The 16912-nt window shown below is 33.8% G+C and overlaps 1 protein-coding gene across 2 annotated transcripts in view; it reads right to left on the bottom strand.

The window, feature by feature from the left end:
- LOC145667442 (serine protease inhibitor dipetalogastin-like) overlaps nt 1-15269 on the bottom strand; it is a 32373-nt gene extending 17104 nt beyond the window's left edge. The window contains exons 1-3 of one of the 2 annotated variants that reach the window (XM_081734923.1): nt 15025-15269; nt 2333-2476; nt 99-257 (exon numbers count right to left, since the gene is read on the bottom strand). In XM_081734923.1, coding sequence (XP_081591049.1) covers nt 99-257; nt 2333-2476; nt 15025-15076 — 355 coding nt within the window. In that variant the 5' untranslated portion in view covers nt 15077-15269. Of the gene's footprint in view, nt 1-98; nt 276-2332; nt 2477-15024 lie in introns of both variants that reach the window. The other variant, XM_081734922.1, reaches the window with a different exon arrangement.
- Nucleotides 15270-16912: the final 1643 nt, after the last annotated feature.

Genomic DNA, 16912 nt, shown 5'->3' on the forward strand with positions numbered 1-16912 from the left:
GTAAGTTAAGAGTACAGTATAGATAAATCAAAATAGAATAATGCTGAAAAATAAACTTATTAAAGAAAGGGAAGAAAGTTAAGAAAAAAAAAACTCACGTAATTTTCTATTTTGAGCGTAGCAATAAAGATCCCAGATATTCCTGAAGGTTGAATTATCAGTGGCGCACACGGGATCGTAGTGAACAAACTGAAGACGACAAGGATCGGCATAGTGGTATCGTTCACATCGACCCTCGTGAACGATCCGGCCTCTCACTGGAACAGAATCAGAATCTTTTGGCCATATTACATTCTGTAATATTTAATAATCTTCTCTCAATACACTAACTACCACTATTAGCGTCGAACATACAGCTAACTACATACTAGTCAGAATTATCAATTTAATGCTTTTCATATTACATCTTATAGTATTTGCTATTTAATGAGAAAAATACTATCTTATAGCTAACGTGCGATGTTGTTTACTTCTAGCTTACATATCTTGGAGTAAATCTAGTTCTTCCGCAAAAATAGCTAGTAAGCCAGCGCTTGGTAACCGTATCTCCACTTCTTTTTACCTTTACCTAATAATTAAAGTATTATTGTAAAAGATAATAATTAAAATACTCGTATTATAATTAATTATTAAAACTTAATGAGACAATAAATAAAAGGGTCTGTTTATTATTAAAACTTAAATATTGTTTGTTTCTCTTGAAGGAGAGTGTGCTAAGTTTTAGTCTGTATCCACTGGGTTTTAAGTCTGGATATGGTGGCAAGTTTTCATGAGTTGTTGGTAACACTGATACTACTACAGTCCTAGATTGCAAACAATATTTAAGTTCGTGTAGGATGATGGGTAAATGGAACAGTGTGCATCTCTGCTAGAAAATGTAAAAGGTTTAATCTGAGGCGATGTGAGTTTACGATGGACATAATCATCTTTCTTGCTTTAAGTCTTCATGATACGATTGAGTAACTTCATTTCAGGTTAATTTCACATTAGATTTCTGTGTTGCACAATGCACACAATATTTTATGACATTTTCTAAGTAAACGACGTCTCAGGAATATTTTCAATATTTTCCTTTGTTTTGAAATATGTTGAATTCCTTGCGTTGTAGATGGTATAAACTAGTGCTGTACAAATTGACTTTTCGGAAAGCCAAAAATCGATTTTTGTAAAATTAATTAAGCCGAAAATCGATTTCTATAGTGCATATGTATCTGTGATCATAGCTATCTGACTTATCTGTGGCTATCTGGCTCACATGACAACGTGAGAGCAATGTTGCCACTACCTTTTTATCCATATACTGTATTAACTAAACAAAATTTATGTTGCACTCAAACAGATTTAATATTTTCTTATTCGGAGTCAATCCCTTTCGAAACGATCATTTCTCCTTTATTTTTGCTAAGTTCTCTTGAAATCCAACAAACCGAGATTGTCTGTTTTTAAAAAAATATGGATGATAGTTCCTTCCACCATGCTTACGTAGTCGGTAAGGCTTCTCCCTACCAAATGGATGGTCCAGGTGCAATCCCCGTGGATAACCCACTTATTCTAAGCTCATTTAAGGCCTGTTCAGTTTTTGAACCATTCTCTGTCAAATGAGTACCTGGTAAAACCTGGGGAGAAAAGGAAAGTGTAGCAAGATGCTGATCACATCCCCTCTGTTTGCAGATGATATGGAAGTATTAAATCATGGACCATACTGGCCTTCCTAATGCATCTTTGCCAAATGTGCATTGTAAGTGACAATATCAAATGAACTTAAACACTATACAATACTGACACAGTAAAAGTTGGGATTCAACAAAAATACTATACACTTTTAGTTAAGTTTCTTTTGGTATATACATTTAATTCTACCTTATTTGATTCTAATGTTCGTGTAATGTTCATTTTCATCTCATTTTGTAGTTATAGACTTTGCATTCACTTCTATAAACTTTCAGAGAGACTGCGTAAAGTAACTAACTTGAACGAGCATTATGAATTTAAACACGCTAAATCTTACAAAATGATTTATTTTCGAAATATCACCAACTTCAAAAAATCTGAAGTATTTAGGATTTATAACGAGACGAAATTTAATATGAAATTATGTCAAAAACAACCATCTGAAAGTACTTAATGAAAAGAAAAAAAATTCTTGGGCTGGAGAAATTACTTCAATTATACAAGACAAGGGAAATTTTCACTACAAATTTCGCCTCTTACTGTTAGTTCGAATCCTGGTGGTACAGTACTGACAGAAAAAGACAATTCTTTAGTTAACACATCTTGGGAGACTTCTTAATTCTAAAATAGATATAAATTACTGAATGTCCTTTATACTTACAACCTGATGTTCTGTAGAAGCAATCGAATTCTAATCTGTTATGGAAGGTCCTTTCAAAGTTATCACAAACAGGTTCCTCGGTTCTATTTCTAGCAGCCAGAAAACATGGATGATGCCTGTACGTTGCTAAGATAGGTGTCAACACTGGAAAACAACAATGCAATAGCTCATCTGAATTTCCTGTTTTTAACGAGTATTAATAGAAACGAATGTAATCACGTTTGTGATCGTATCATAGAAGAACGCTGGACCAACTGACGCATTTTTAAACGTGGTTAGAAGCCACCAAATTGGGTTTTATCATGTTATTTTTATTCAAATGCAGAGTAGAGATGGAATTCCAATTTATATCACAAAAGAATATTTCACACTACGACAATATATTCATTAATCATTACATTTAAATATTATCTTTTTCATCGTTACTCATTGTAAAACACTGTAAAAATATGTAGCTAAAGTAGTAGCCAGAGTAATCACCACACGGGACTTTTAACCTTCTCCCACAACTTCTTAATTACAAATATCCTGTTAAATACAAATATAACAAAAATCACTATAATTCAGGTCGAAGACTAATACAATGTTCATTACGTAGATTCTTATTTAGTAAACGGGTGATTCCAAGGCCCAGAAACCATGGGAATGATACTCCAGAGCTTCCGGTAAGCTAAGTAGTGGAGTTAGAAAACCACAGAACTCCAGGCAAGCTTAGTGGTTGTGATTAGAATTTTCCAATGCTCCAGGCAAGCAGAAAGGGGTTCCTTCTGAATGTGATAACTAGAATTTTAAACTTATTTGAAGAGCTCCCTTTGGCTAAACTGTTACGTTCTTGTGGAATATACCGAGAGAAAAAAATACTCTGGAGGAGCGTCACATTAGCTCTTGTAATTTCCGGATCAAGCGGCCAGCCTTAGAGAACTTAGATAAGGTGAGAGTGTGAATATTGTACGGAGTATGAACTGCACGTATAGCAGAATGCTAGGTATAAGAAAAAAAAAATTGTTAAAAGGAACTAGGATTACACCAAAGACCCCACAAATCATAGGTGCGCGTTCTACCACTTTTTAAAACAATCTTCTGACCCTTATTCAACTGTTCTGAACTACCGGACACGATAGGGACACAAACACGGAAAGACCGAAGACAGTTAAAATTTCAAAAGCTCTTCCACAGGAATTCGAACCGGGGACCACTCACACCACAGGTACACGAACTAGCCATTAAACCAACAGGAAGGGTTTAACCACTGAGCCACCGGGCTCACAAGTAGAGTAATAAAGAAGAGACTAGTTATAGGTAAACTTTTTTCTTGTTTTTTTAAGAGAGAGAATAAGCAAAACTTTCATAGGGAACTCTGTGCTGTAAATAGTATAATCCATGTCTAAAAGGTATGTAGAATTTTAACAGAACTGTGTACAAGAAGGAGCCAATCGACAACACCAAATGATTCCCATGTGTTAAGATCAATCTCACGATTACAAGGGCATTTACGTGACGACAACTTGGAAAGGGGTGACAACTTTCTGTAGACTATTGACGTCAAAGAACGCTAAAAAGACGTATAGCAGCATTTTCGCCACTTTTTGAATGTCTCTCACGGAAAAACGGTGCCGTTTCTTATTCATGTTCATTAGACAATTTTTTGCTTAATTTCACGTCTATTATAATCTCCTTCAGTTTATCGGTATATTATCGTAGCACCCTGTATATCACTCGATCGATTACCAAGATGAACAAGAAAACATGCTTGATAGTAAATTCTTAAGTGTAGTTTTGGAGAAATACATGGAAGTGCGTCGGGACCGTAATACGACAAATTATGAAGGCATTAAAATATTAAAATAATACTTTTGATAAAGTGGATACTTTCAAATATCTAGAATCAATGTTAACAGACGAAAATCATATTCACGAAGAAATTAAATGTCGACTAAAAGCAGAGAATTCATGTTATTATTCAGTTCAAAATCTCTTGTTGTCGCGAATTCTGTCGAGGAATTTGAAGCTTAAAATATATAAAACAATAATCATGCCTGTTGTTCTGTATGATTGCGAAACATGGTCGCTTACTCTGAGAGAAGAACATAGACTGAAAGTATTTGAAAGCAAGATACTGAGACGAATATTCGGAACCAAGAGGAACGGGAATGGAGAATGCGGAAACTTCATAACGAGGAACTACATAATTTATACGGTTTACCCAACATTGTTAGGGTTGTTAAGTCTAGGAGGCTTAGGTGGGCAGGTCATGTAGCTAGAATGGAAGAAAGTAGAAACGCTTTCATAATCTTGACTAGAAGATCAATCGGAAAACAACCATTAGGAAGACCTAGACGCAGATGGGAGGACAATATTAAGATGGATCTCGCAGAGATAGGAATACAAAGTAGAAACTGGATCCAGTTGGCTAAGGATAGAAATCAGTGGAGAGCTTTTGTGAACGCGGCATTGAACCTCCGGGTTCCATAGGCCATAGAGTTAGTTAGTTTTCGAGAAAATAATAATAATAATAATAATAATAATAATAATAATAATAATAATAATAATAATAATAATAATAATAATAATAATAATAATAATAATAATAATAATAATAATAATATTTTGTGACATTAAAGAGATACGTCGTTCGTTACAAATAATTGATGTTTTTCTCAAAATGTAGGGATACTTCACGCAGCTAATAAGGGAGAATGAACCAGCGATCCTTTTTCAGTAATAATGTAAGTAGGGTTCCCAGCCATACAAATTTACATCATCTGACCCCTTATAAATGAATTACCCATTGCAAATGAATTATTCGGGACTCAAAATGCCATACTGTGTAGGATCAATAATTGAATATAAAGAGGCCGCTATCGTTTGAGTGTTATGGTTGTCAATCCTATAGTATAAAATATGAAACTAAGTCTTCGGAAGTATAGAAAAGTGTGTAAATCTATGAAGGTTTTCTGAATCGCCTTGAACTTCTTGAAAGAAGAAAAATGAAGTAAGAGAACATGTACTTCAAGCAATATCACTGTTTTATTCTACTAAAATCATGCTTCAGCCTATTTTGAGATTGGAGAGAAAGAAAGCACTCAGCAATTTCCTCTTTCAATAAAACTGTTAAAGAAGAAAAAAATAGCTCTAATAAGCATTTCGTGTTACCAGAAAGAACCGGATGAGGAAACAAAATGGGGAAAGAAAAGCAATTTGTTTTTTTGTCTGTGCGACTGGCAACGAGCCGTGATGGTGTTTTAACGAATTTAATTGACCAATATCACATAAAACAAAATGGTATATTCCTGAAGAATTATTTTTTTAGACTTCCAAACTATTATGCATAAGTGTCGGAAGTATTATACATAGTAGAACGGTTTTGTCCGTATATCTGTTGATAGGTATCAGAGCAAAAACCATAAGCGATATCGAGATGCGGTTTTAATTTTATGCAATCAATTCAGCGTCGCAACATTAAGTACCATCTCTTCCATTAAAACTCTATTCAAACTGAAATTAACTATTTCTAGTTTCAACATTTATCTCCATAGAACAAAATGATATTACACGGCAAGGGCGCCCATCAGGGGGGCAAGGTGGGGCGCTCGTCCCCCCTAGAGGAAATTGTACTTGGGGATATCGAAAACCCAATAGAATTTTTACATTAGTTACAGCAAAATTTGAACCTATATTTGAAATGTCGCGTATACTTGCCCCCCCCCCTTGGAAACCACAATATGGGCGCCCTTGTTACGCGGTGTTAAGTGGATTTCTGCGAACGATTTAGGCTGTCAAGAGAACATACCATCACAGTCCGATACACTCCAAAACTCGGGAGTGATTACAGTTTACTACTATTTACTTATTCAATACTGACTTATATAGAACAAAAATAGTGAGATGAGTTTTTTTTTTTTTTTTTTTTTTGCAATTCCACCTTTCCTTTCATCTTTACATTTATTAACCCTCTATTCAAACCGCAAGTGGTTCAAATTAGTCATTTCCGGTTTCAACACTTTTCTCCATAGAAGAAAAATTATAATAGATAGCGGCAAGTAGTTTTCTGCAATCGATTCAGTGTTTCAAAAGAGCATGTCGTCATAGCCCATAACATTCTATCAAAACCGGAAGTGGTTGAAATTACTATTTCTGGTTTCAATACTGATTTCCGTAGAACCAAAACGATGAGAAAGATCGAAAAGTTTTTTTTTTTTTTTTTTTTTGTAGTAGTAGTAGATTCATCTTCCGAAGAATAGATTCCATCTCTTCCCCTAACCCTCTATGCAATCTGGAAGTGGTTGCAATTAACGATTTTACGATTCAACCTTTTCCGCCATAGAACGAAAACAGTAAGACATGACGAGTAATGACTTTTTTTTTATATAAATTCAGGGTTCGAGGAACAGGTTTTGTCTTTGATCTTATCAATTTATTGAAACCAGTGATTATAGAGGTACTACTATACTTTGAGTATTGAATTCCCATAAGTTGGAAGTCTACTGTAGTTTCACACTGCGAAACGAAACTCGCTTATTTTTATTTGTATTTGTCTTTGAGACAGTTGTTCGAAATTATAATGCTTTCCTTGAAAGAGTGTTTGAAATATTAATGATCAAGATTTGTGTTATTTTAGAAACAGAAAGATTCAGATCGGTTTCGCCGCTAGAGATTGTCTTAGTTCTTCAAATGAATTTCTTCCTTTGCAGTCTATTCTTACTCAACAATTGCATAACTACCAGGCCCGAGGCCCGTAGTTATGGGTTGGCTAGGAACGCTGAGCAGCCCGGAAACATTAAGATACTTTTGGCCCTCTCAAAAAAAAAAAAAAAAAAGAAAAAAATCTTGACCCTCTCCTTAGTGTTCTGGATAAGGACTTGAAAATTAAAGGGTAATTTTCCCTTTCTTTATGTATACTATGTTATTCAAACATAGCTACGATTTTAATTTCTTACCTTTAAATCTTCAAGTTAGATTTCTATAGAAACTACGAACAGGAAGGAAGGTCCATGCAACGGTATTTTGATTGTGTACAAACACTTCCTCTTCAAAGAAACCTGGCCACCCACTCTTCTTTTTAAGCCTTGTACTTTCCTTCACAACTGCATAAAGACCAAATTTGCATTCTAACTTGTTAAGGACTTAATTTTAAAAAAAAATCACAGCTTTTAAATGTCCTTCTGATTATAGCTAACTCTACGAGGTTTTTTGACGAAGGATGGAGTAGGATGGCCAAGATTAAAAAAAAAAAAAAGAGAGAGATTGTGCATGCATTATACTTTTTGCTTTAAAAATTTCGGGATACCTTTCGGTCCGTTGTATACAATAGGTTAAAATCGTCCTTAATTAAGAACTCCAATTATTTACATTTAACTTTTTTTTAATAGTTTGGCCACTAACTTGTGGTTATATAAATATTAATGCTCTAGTCTAAATAATATGTTTACAGCCCTTGTATTAATAAAAACAGCAAACGTCATTCATGTTCAGTATAATACCATCCATTTTCAAACGATTAAACTGAAGTAATATTAGTCAACAAAAAACATTGTAGATCAGTAATAGATATGTAGAGGACCAGCAATCATTATAAGGCAAAAGCGAAGATTAAATAAAAACACAACGGATACAATTAATAGCAAAGACAAATGGGAAAGAACAGAGAAAAACAGAAGAAGAGTGGTCGTAGAGGTAATAGGAAAGATGCAGATGAAAAATTACCGAGTGATTGGTTTGATGATAAGTCGGAAAACAATAAAGGATACGAATGAAACAATACTAAAGGGGGTACAAGAGATATAAGAGAGAATTGCGAGAGAAGCGAATAGAATATGTAGGAAAAAAAAGAAAGACAAAATGACACAAGAGAGAGAAGAAGATTCTTAGTAAGAGAAATGAAACTAGAAAACTTTACGCAGCAATAAACAAAATAAAGGATACCAACCTCAAGTGCATGGATTCGAAGGTATAAATGGAGTGTTGATAGAAATAAAGAGGAATAAGAAAGAAATGAACAGAATATTTCAAGGAACAACTACATGCAGAAGAAGAACTTTTATGAAATGAACAAGAACAAACTGAAGAAACACAAATAAACATAATACTCATCTAAAAGACAGGTGTCATAATAGGGGAACAAACTAAAGAAAAGATGATTGACAAAAAAGAATGATTAAGAAACTAGATCATTAGAAAAAGATGAAATTATAGGAAAGCTTATAAAATAGGCAAGTGTGAGTGCATAGACGAAATACATAAACTAATTAAAGACATATGGAAAGAAGAAAAACGCCAACATATTGAAATGTGGGAATCATTTGTGCTCTACTTAAAAAAAAAGGGAATCGAACAGATTGCAATAATTACAGTGAATAACACCGTTAGGCACTATATACAAAGTTCTAATAAATATACTACAGGGAAGAAGAGAACATACATATGTGTATAATAGAAAGAAACATAGGAGAACACCAGTGTGGGTTTCGGAAAGGAAGAAGCACAGCAGATCAACTATTTACAATACAACAAAGAAAAATTATGAGCATGGAACATAATTGCACTATTTATAGACCACAGGAAAGCATTCGACATTGCAAATAGAAGGAAGTTAGATAAAACATAATCTTCCAGCTTAACGTCTCACGATTATGGCATTTAGGCTAACGGAGACGTATGATATAGGTAAGTGAATGATGAAAACATTGGTGGAATGAGAATGTGGGAGGAAATGGGAGAACTCCGAGAAATCCCATGGGTACGATGCTGTCCTTCACAAATTAACGGCTTCCTTGGCCGAGGATCGAAACAAGGACCATACGCACCAGAAGTAAGATCTCTACCACTGAGCCACCGTGCCTCCAGGAAGTTAGTTAATAACATGTTTAGAGCAAATAGGAATACCAAAAAAACCTAATTGAAGTGGCAATAAATGGAACAGTGCCAAAGTGAACATAGAAAATCAAACAGGACAAGAATTTAGATACAACTGTGGTGTTTTAAGCAAGAAGATACTCTTTACAACATATTTAATATAGTCCATAAAGCAATCAAGGAGAGATATAAATGAGGAACCATATTTACGAGATTAAGCCAAATATTTGCCTATGCTGATTACTAGACAACATAAATAAAACTGAAAATGAATCAGAAAGCACATCTCTGAAATTAGAAGAATGAATTAACTCTTAGGAATGTGTACAAATATATATAAAGTAAAATATCTGTGCTTAACAACAAAAGGAAACAAGAAATTAAGAGAGTAAATATATTTTGATATCTAGGGCTATTACTAGATTACAAAAGGAATATATCCGAAACAATAATAAATGGCAGAGTGCAAACAGGAGATGAAGCGTGTTATAATAACCGAAAACTACTAAAAGCAAAAGTATAACAAGGAGAAACTAAAAAATACAGATATACAGGACACTAATCACGCCAGTCGTTACGATGGTTCCGAGATTTGGGTGCCAAGAAAGAAAATAATAGAAAGGATTTGAAAGGAAAATAATTCGAATAATATATGAAATATTAAATAGTAAAAGAAAAAGAGAGATTAAGAGTATAAATGATGAAGAGGTAAACATCTATATACACGTATAAAAATAATAGAAAAGTTTATATGTTTGTGGCTCATCCTCACTACAATGAGATCTCGAAAACTACAAGTGCTAGAAACGTGCCGTTTTCGCTAGTCGAGTACAAATTTTGAGTAGATTTGTCAGTTCTCGTTCGAGTTTTCAAGAAAACTTGTCCTTATTTGTCTATTCCACATTTGAGGCGTCGTTTTGGCCCTATTAGTATAACATTGTAATTAAACGGCGTGACAAACATCTTGGCATTTGAAGCCGGTATTCCAAGTTCCCTTTAAATGCTGCTAACAAATGAGAGGCCAGCGGTATTGCCACCTTTATTTTGTACACATCCACATCTATCTCCTGTCACCTGATCGCGCTATAGTTTGTCTGCTTAGCCATAGCCACATCCCTTTACCACTTTGCAACGTCGCGCCAGAGCTTGGGGTTTTATTCGTTTAGCTGAAATGCCAAGATGTTTGTCACAGGCTTTAGGTCGATACCCTTGTGAAGGGCAACCACTAGAGGAGTTACGTATAGCGAATTGATGCACATTTCAGGCGCTTTGCTTTAATCTGAATGACAATACCTATTGCAAGCTGGCAACTTCTTAGGCTTGTGGACCCACAATGAGGAGTACTCGGATGTGGAATTATAAGAAAAAATATTTGCATTTGTATCATCTATTACTTATCCAAGATTGCCACAAACTCATCCCAATATTCTATATATTAAAATACTGCATTCATATATGTATATGTTTGTCTATTACAGTTCACTCCCTTTGAGTCTTCCCTGTCTTTTACTTGTGTCCGTAAAGGGACTTGCATAGATAGTGAGAAGTGGGAAGAAGACTCATGCTCATATTAGAACTGTACGCTGTCTAAATAGCGCAGGTTCAGCTAATCATACTGAAAGGGAGTTTAGGTTCGCCAAATCAAGAAGAATTAGCTGCGCTGGTTATATATTAAGAATGTATCAAAAGAAAATGCCAAGAAGAATGATGGAAGGAAAATTATTCAAATACTAGAAGAAGAAGACCAAGTACAAGATCATCTAAAGGCGATGCAGATAAGAAACTGGAGAAAGAAAGCAGTGAACAGGATGGAATAGAAGCCGGAGGCTAAAACGCACCAAGTGCTATAGCGTCAAGTAGTAATGTAACGTAATACAGTTTAAATATTGAATTAAATTCTCAATGCTTAAATAAAAATATATCTAGTGACGGCTCTTGACAAGATGGAATGGAAGTACATCCAGTGCTGTAGAGCCATATGGTAATGTAATCTAATACAGTTTAAGTTGAATTAAATTGTCATGCTTAAATACAAATATGGTTACAGCTCTTGTTCTATTTTGAAATAGTAAAATTGAAACAATGCAGTTCTTAAGTTGCAAATAAATTGTCACAATAGTTTTAAATCTGCAAAATGCCTGCATCCTAGCAAAATCTATTGGCGTCGGACAGGCAGCGCAGTTATTGACATAATTGTTTACTATTGGGAATTAGCGTGAAGCACTGACATGTTTGTCTTTTATTAATAGGATAAGTACACAATAAATTTTAGCTAATACTACCTGAATAAAATTACAGATTGCTATTGTAGTGATACTCCCCTCTGATGGTCCCAATCGGTAGTCAGCATCCTCCTCACGCGCATTCTCTTGTAACGTCTCGGACTCATTTCTTTCGAAAAAGTTCTAAAAAGTACCGAGAGGAGGATGTACGTATTTTTGGATCAAAAGATCCAATATATTCGATCGAAAATTTTCTTGTAGACCTTATATCCTGAGAACTATATAGGCCTATAGTGTAGCCAAATCCAAACGATCACTTAACTCAGTATGATGTGCTTATTCCGTTAAAAATATATACGAAAACTCGATTTAGGGCCGTTCAAAAAATTTGTGCTCCCTGATACAAGATCAAATATATTTCAATCAAAAATTTTCTTGTAGGCCTTATATCTGGAGAACTACATAAAGGGTAGTCAAACACAAACTATCACTAAACTGAGTATGATGTGCTTATTCCGTTAAAAATATATATATATATATATATATATATATATATATATATATATATATATATATATATATATATATATATATATATATATATATATATATATATATATATATATATATATATATATACGAAAACTCGATTTAGGGCCGTTCAAAAATTTGTGGCCCCTGATCTAATTGAATCAAAAGATCCAATATATTTCAACAAATATTTTCTTGTACGCCTTATATCTAGAAAACTAGATATAGTATAGCCAAACCCAAACTGTCAGTTAACTCAGTATGATGTGCTTATTCCGCAGAAAATACGAAAACTCGATTTAGGGGCCGTTCAAAAATTTGTGGTCCCTGATTCTAAAGTTAATTATTTGCCAAGATCGCAATCTTTTGATTCATTTTCGGGTTTCCTACAATTCTTGTTTAAATCAATACTTCAATGACCTTCTGAATGATATCATTCCTTAGTCAAGTAATAGAACTGGGAACTAGAGAGTTAGAATCGTGGCCCAAAACTTTTTAGTTTTACTAATTTTTCAAAATAACGCATGACAAGGAATCGCGTAACAATTTAGAGTATATACGAAACAGTGCTTACAAAATACTACTAAATAACTCTACTATATAAATAAAAACGATATTATGTATCATACTAAAGACCTTAGCGTGTATCATATATAAAAAAGAATTTATCATCTCATCGCAAGTGGCCTCCAAATCTTTCAATGGCAAATGATACATTGAAATCACTCATGATGATCAAAGATAGTACTTTGTAGTTGTATTATTTAGTACACAATAAATATGACCACCACTAAAAACTGTATATGGCCTAGCTTTTCCCCCACCTGTATTCTTTCGTCATGAAATTGGGATTGAAATCTTGTTTGACGTAGAGAGAACGTAGGCTTCTGTAAGCCACTCAAGACAGTTCTCACGTCAGTCTCGTTGTTTCACAATAAGTTGATATTTTCCATAATTCAGTGGATATATTCACTTTTGCTATGAATTTGTCACTATACTCGTAAGCAGGAAGAGTATGACAAATTAATATTCCGCTGTATAAGACGGTTCTTCGTATGTTGTATTTTGTCTTAAAATCTATGCAACGAGTCTTCTGAAATTTACTTTCTCGATTGTTTCCCCCCCAATACTTCTTTGCAAGCTGCATCAGACAATGAATCTATAGATTTATTCTTCCAAGAAAATAGGAAAACAAGGCTAGGTAGAGGAAGATGTACGGCTTCGTTATCTAAGGCAGTTTTTCTATGTTCGAAAAATGGAATCGACCAGTCCTGCTCTCATATTAAGCGAAGTGAAATTTCAGGTTTAACATAACAGTTTTCCCTTTTGGCTAAAGGAGACTGATGAATTAATTAGAGTGAATTACTGTGAAATAACTGAAGAAAGAGAATACCCGAGGAAACCCACGGACTCGATGTCCACATATACCTGGTCGGGGATCGAATCAGGAATCTTTTGCATGGGACATAATCGTTCTATCACTGAATCAAGTGGCCGTCCTCTTTTAATATTAGTATTTATGTATATACAATGCGTATTTCATGGCGTTACATTAATTATTTTTTGAAAATAAGAAGTATAGCCTACTTTTTATATTCAAAATTGAGGGCCTCTTCTAAACAATCTAAGTATTTATGTACTAAATCCTTTCAACACGCTACTTGCAAATAATAATAATAATAATAATAATAATAATAATAATAATAATAATAATAATAATAATAATAATAATAATAATAATAATAATAATAATAATAATAATAGAAAAATAAATGTTAGTCACACAATAATATTTTATACAATTCTGGAAAAAATCAGTTCCAAAATGTAAACGTAGCTGCAATCTTATTACGCATATAGTAATAAGGTTGTCAACTTTCGAAAATGGAAATACCGGACATTCTCCTGGAGTACATATTATACTCTATACGATTGTGATATCGCTCGTCAAAAATGTGAACAAACTAAAAGTGGTTACTTCACTAAAATTGAGCGATTCGGAGTTCGAATTTAATAACTTTAGTTACCTTTGAAGCATACTTAAATTTATACCAGTTTTGGTTGAGTAGATGGATATAAATTTTGTATCTGCCATCAATAGTAAATCGTATTTAAAACAGAAAAGGAAATATAATTGGCAATGTAATTATGGCATGCACAAAATATACTTAAAAACAAGTCTTACCAGCTTCAATGGGGCTGGTATTCTCATAATGCCTAAATACTTTTACTGGATCTGGATGCATTATTTAATTGGAAGATGTAACTGAAGATATAGAAGTGCTAGCTGCGGTCTTGAAAATGTACTTTTGTTTACCTTTAGCAGTTTTGATAAGTTCAATAAAATTTTCTGCTTTCAACTTTTCAGCAAATTCCGCGCACGTCAGGTATATATATAAAAGCAAATTATAAGCTCTGCTTTAACGATATTCATTGACAAACATCCTTTCGTTACTCCAAAATAATCTGAATAGAACAGAGGGGATTAGTAAGAGGGAAAATTACTGGATATTTAACGTCCGGTTTTGTAGTCGTACCGGACAAGGAGGTCAAAAACCGAACTGTCCGGTAAAATACCGGACGTTTGGCAACCCTATAAACTAGTAGTTTTACTGCGGTAGAAATTAGTTTTTTTTTTTTTTTTTTTAAGAAATATTATTTACCACTGTCTAAACTCACAAATATGAGGATTGTACCTTTCCTACAAACGATATTTCTTTTAAATAATGTATGTATTCTATCTTCTTTTATTCTTTTAAATAATTTAAAAGAAATATGCTATATTTTGTTACTAGTTGTTGCTTCATTTTGGTCTTGTAATTAATATATATTACTATATTAAATACATTAATTACAAGATCAAAATGAAGCAACAACTACTAACATAGAAGATAAAGAAAATGTTCGGCAAACAAACAGTTAAATTGCTACTGGAAGGGGTAAATAAAACTTGATGAAATGAAGGACAGTTAGTACAACCTCTTATATGTTCTTACGACAGACGTGAATTGTTAAGACAAGATGCTCATAGTACAAAACTACAAGACTAATATAAAAGCTCTTCGCTAATGAAAGTCAATTACTTACCAGCAATTAAGCCAACTGTCCATCCGGACCACATGGCTTTAGCGTGAACCATGCAATGTGACACATGAGCACTTCACTTTCAACCACTCTATTATCACAAACGGTTTCTCGATGACCCCTGCGACAGTCTTTCGGAAATGTCATCCATATTTTAGAGTTAAGGATTGTGCGTGTTAACGGGCTAAGGTCAAGCGGAAAGTGTTTCACAATGTTCTGCGAGTGACAACAATGTATCTGACGGTGTAATCTTCTTCCCTTTCCGCTCGTAAACACCTCCGATGCGGCGCTGTCCAAGGCTTAATGATATTGTTGCATAGCAATCGCGTGCAGCAGTTCCGTTTGTTGATGATTTCAATGGTTAGAACGAATTCTCTGATTAAATTGTCCTTCTTCATATCATATTTCCCAACTAACAGAGCCATTTCTATTTCGAAAGGAACACTTTCCTTTTTTTTGTTTTTTTTCTAGATTGTGTCCCGTTATTTAAAGTTTCTGACATCGTTGATATATTTTCTGAAACTCTATATTTAAAATAAATAAATAAATAAAATAGCTTTCAGTTCGTGTCTTGTAACAGCTAGTGAACGTAATAATGACGTATTTTAAAGGGAAACATCCATATTAGCTAGGGATGGCCTTTTTCGAAAAATCTGTTTTTCGATATTTGGAAATTTCATTTTTCGTTTTTCGAAAAAATTTTCGTTTTTGTTTTTTCGAAAAATTTTTCGTTTTTCGTTTTCCGGAAAATTTTTCGTTTTTCCTTTTTCGAAAAATTTTTCGTCTTTCGTTTTCCAAAAAATTTTTCGTTTTTCGTTTTCGTTTTCAAAAAGGTATTTTTCGAAAAAATGGGGTCATCCCTAATATAAGCTAGTTATCACTTTGTATTCTTTGCAATGAAAAGTCACTTCTTGCGTTATTCGCAATCAGTATTTCTTTCAGACTTGTTTTTTGGGGGACACTGCTACCCCTGGAGCTCTGAGAGTGCCCCTCTGAGGAGACCAAAATAATACATTTATAATATAATAATAAATAGAATAGTTCCGTTTGAAAATAATATGTGCCCCTCCGAATACCAAATGTGTCCCCCCCAGAACATTTTTTTCTCAAAGAAATACTGTTCGTAATAGATCATGATGAGGAAAAAAGAAGTGTTTACGATAGTACACTTCATCTTCAATGGTCCCGGGTTTGATTTCCGTTCCAACGAGAGAATGTTGAAGTTTAAAGGAACTCCAGTTGCAAAAGATAGAGAGAGAACCAATATGATGAAATCACCGGTGATTTTGGGATTCTTGAACAAGGGGTATAATGTGCACTGCCCGTAACCTGTACATAATAAAAATTAATTTCACTCCTCTTTTATGTCGCAATACCTTTACGAATGACATGATATTAACGTGCAACTTACTGCAAAATCAAAGCAAGTGCAGAAGGAAACGTTTTGCGTAAGTGTGTAACCTACTTTTGTTGATATTAAATTTCAATAATTTTAAACTTTCCTGTTTTTTTCTGTTCATTGATAGTTTGTACAAATTATAATAAAATTTGCTCGTGTGTTTCTTGTTTAGTATACAGTAGACCAGTGGTACTCAAATTTTTTGTTATTGCGACCCACATTAAATAATAAAAGAGTATTTCGTGGCCCAAATACCTTTATTCAAATCCACATTGACATTCTACGTAATGGCTATGTATTTCAAAGCATTTTTTTAAAAATCATGTATCTAATTCCAGTTTGTTCAATAACAGTCCATATGAGTGATTAACATGAGATTTATTTGGGGATGTTGAGAATACTTCGAGGGATCATTAATATTGCAAAGTAGATATCGATGCTTAAATTAGAATAAATCAAAATTTAGTTGGTTTCTATCGTACACTGTACAAA

The sequence above is a fragment of the Thermobia domestica genome, chromosome 13, assembly GCF_964235325.1.
Source record: "Thermobia domestica chromosome 13, izTheDome1.hap1.1, whole genome shotgun sequence".
NCBI lineage: Eukaryota > Metazoa > Arthropoda > Insecta > Zygentoma > Lepismatidae > Thermobia > Thermobia domestica.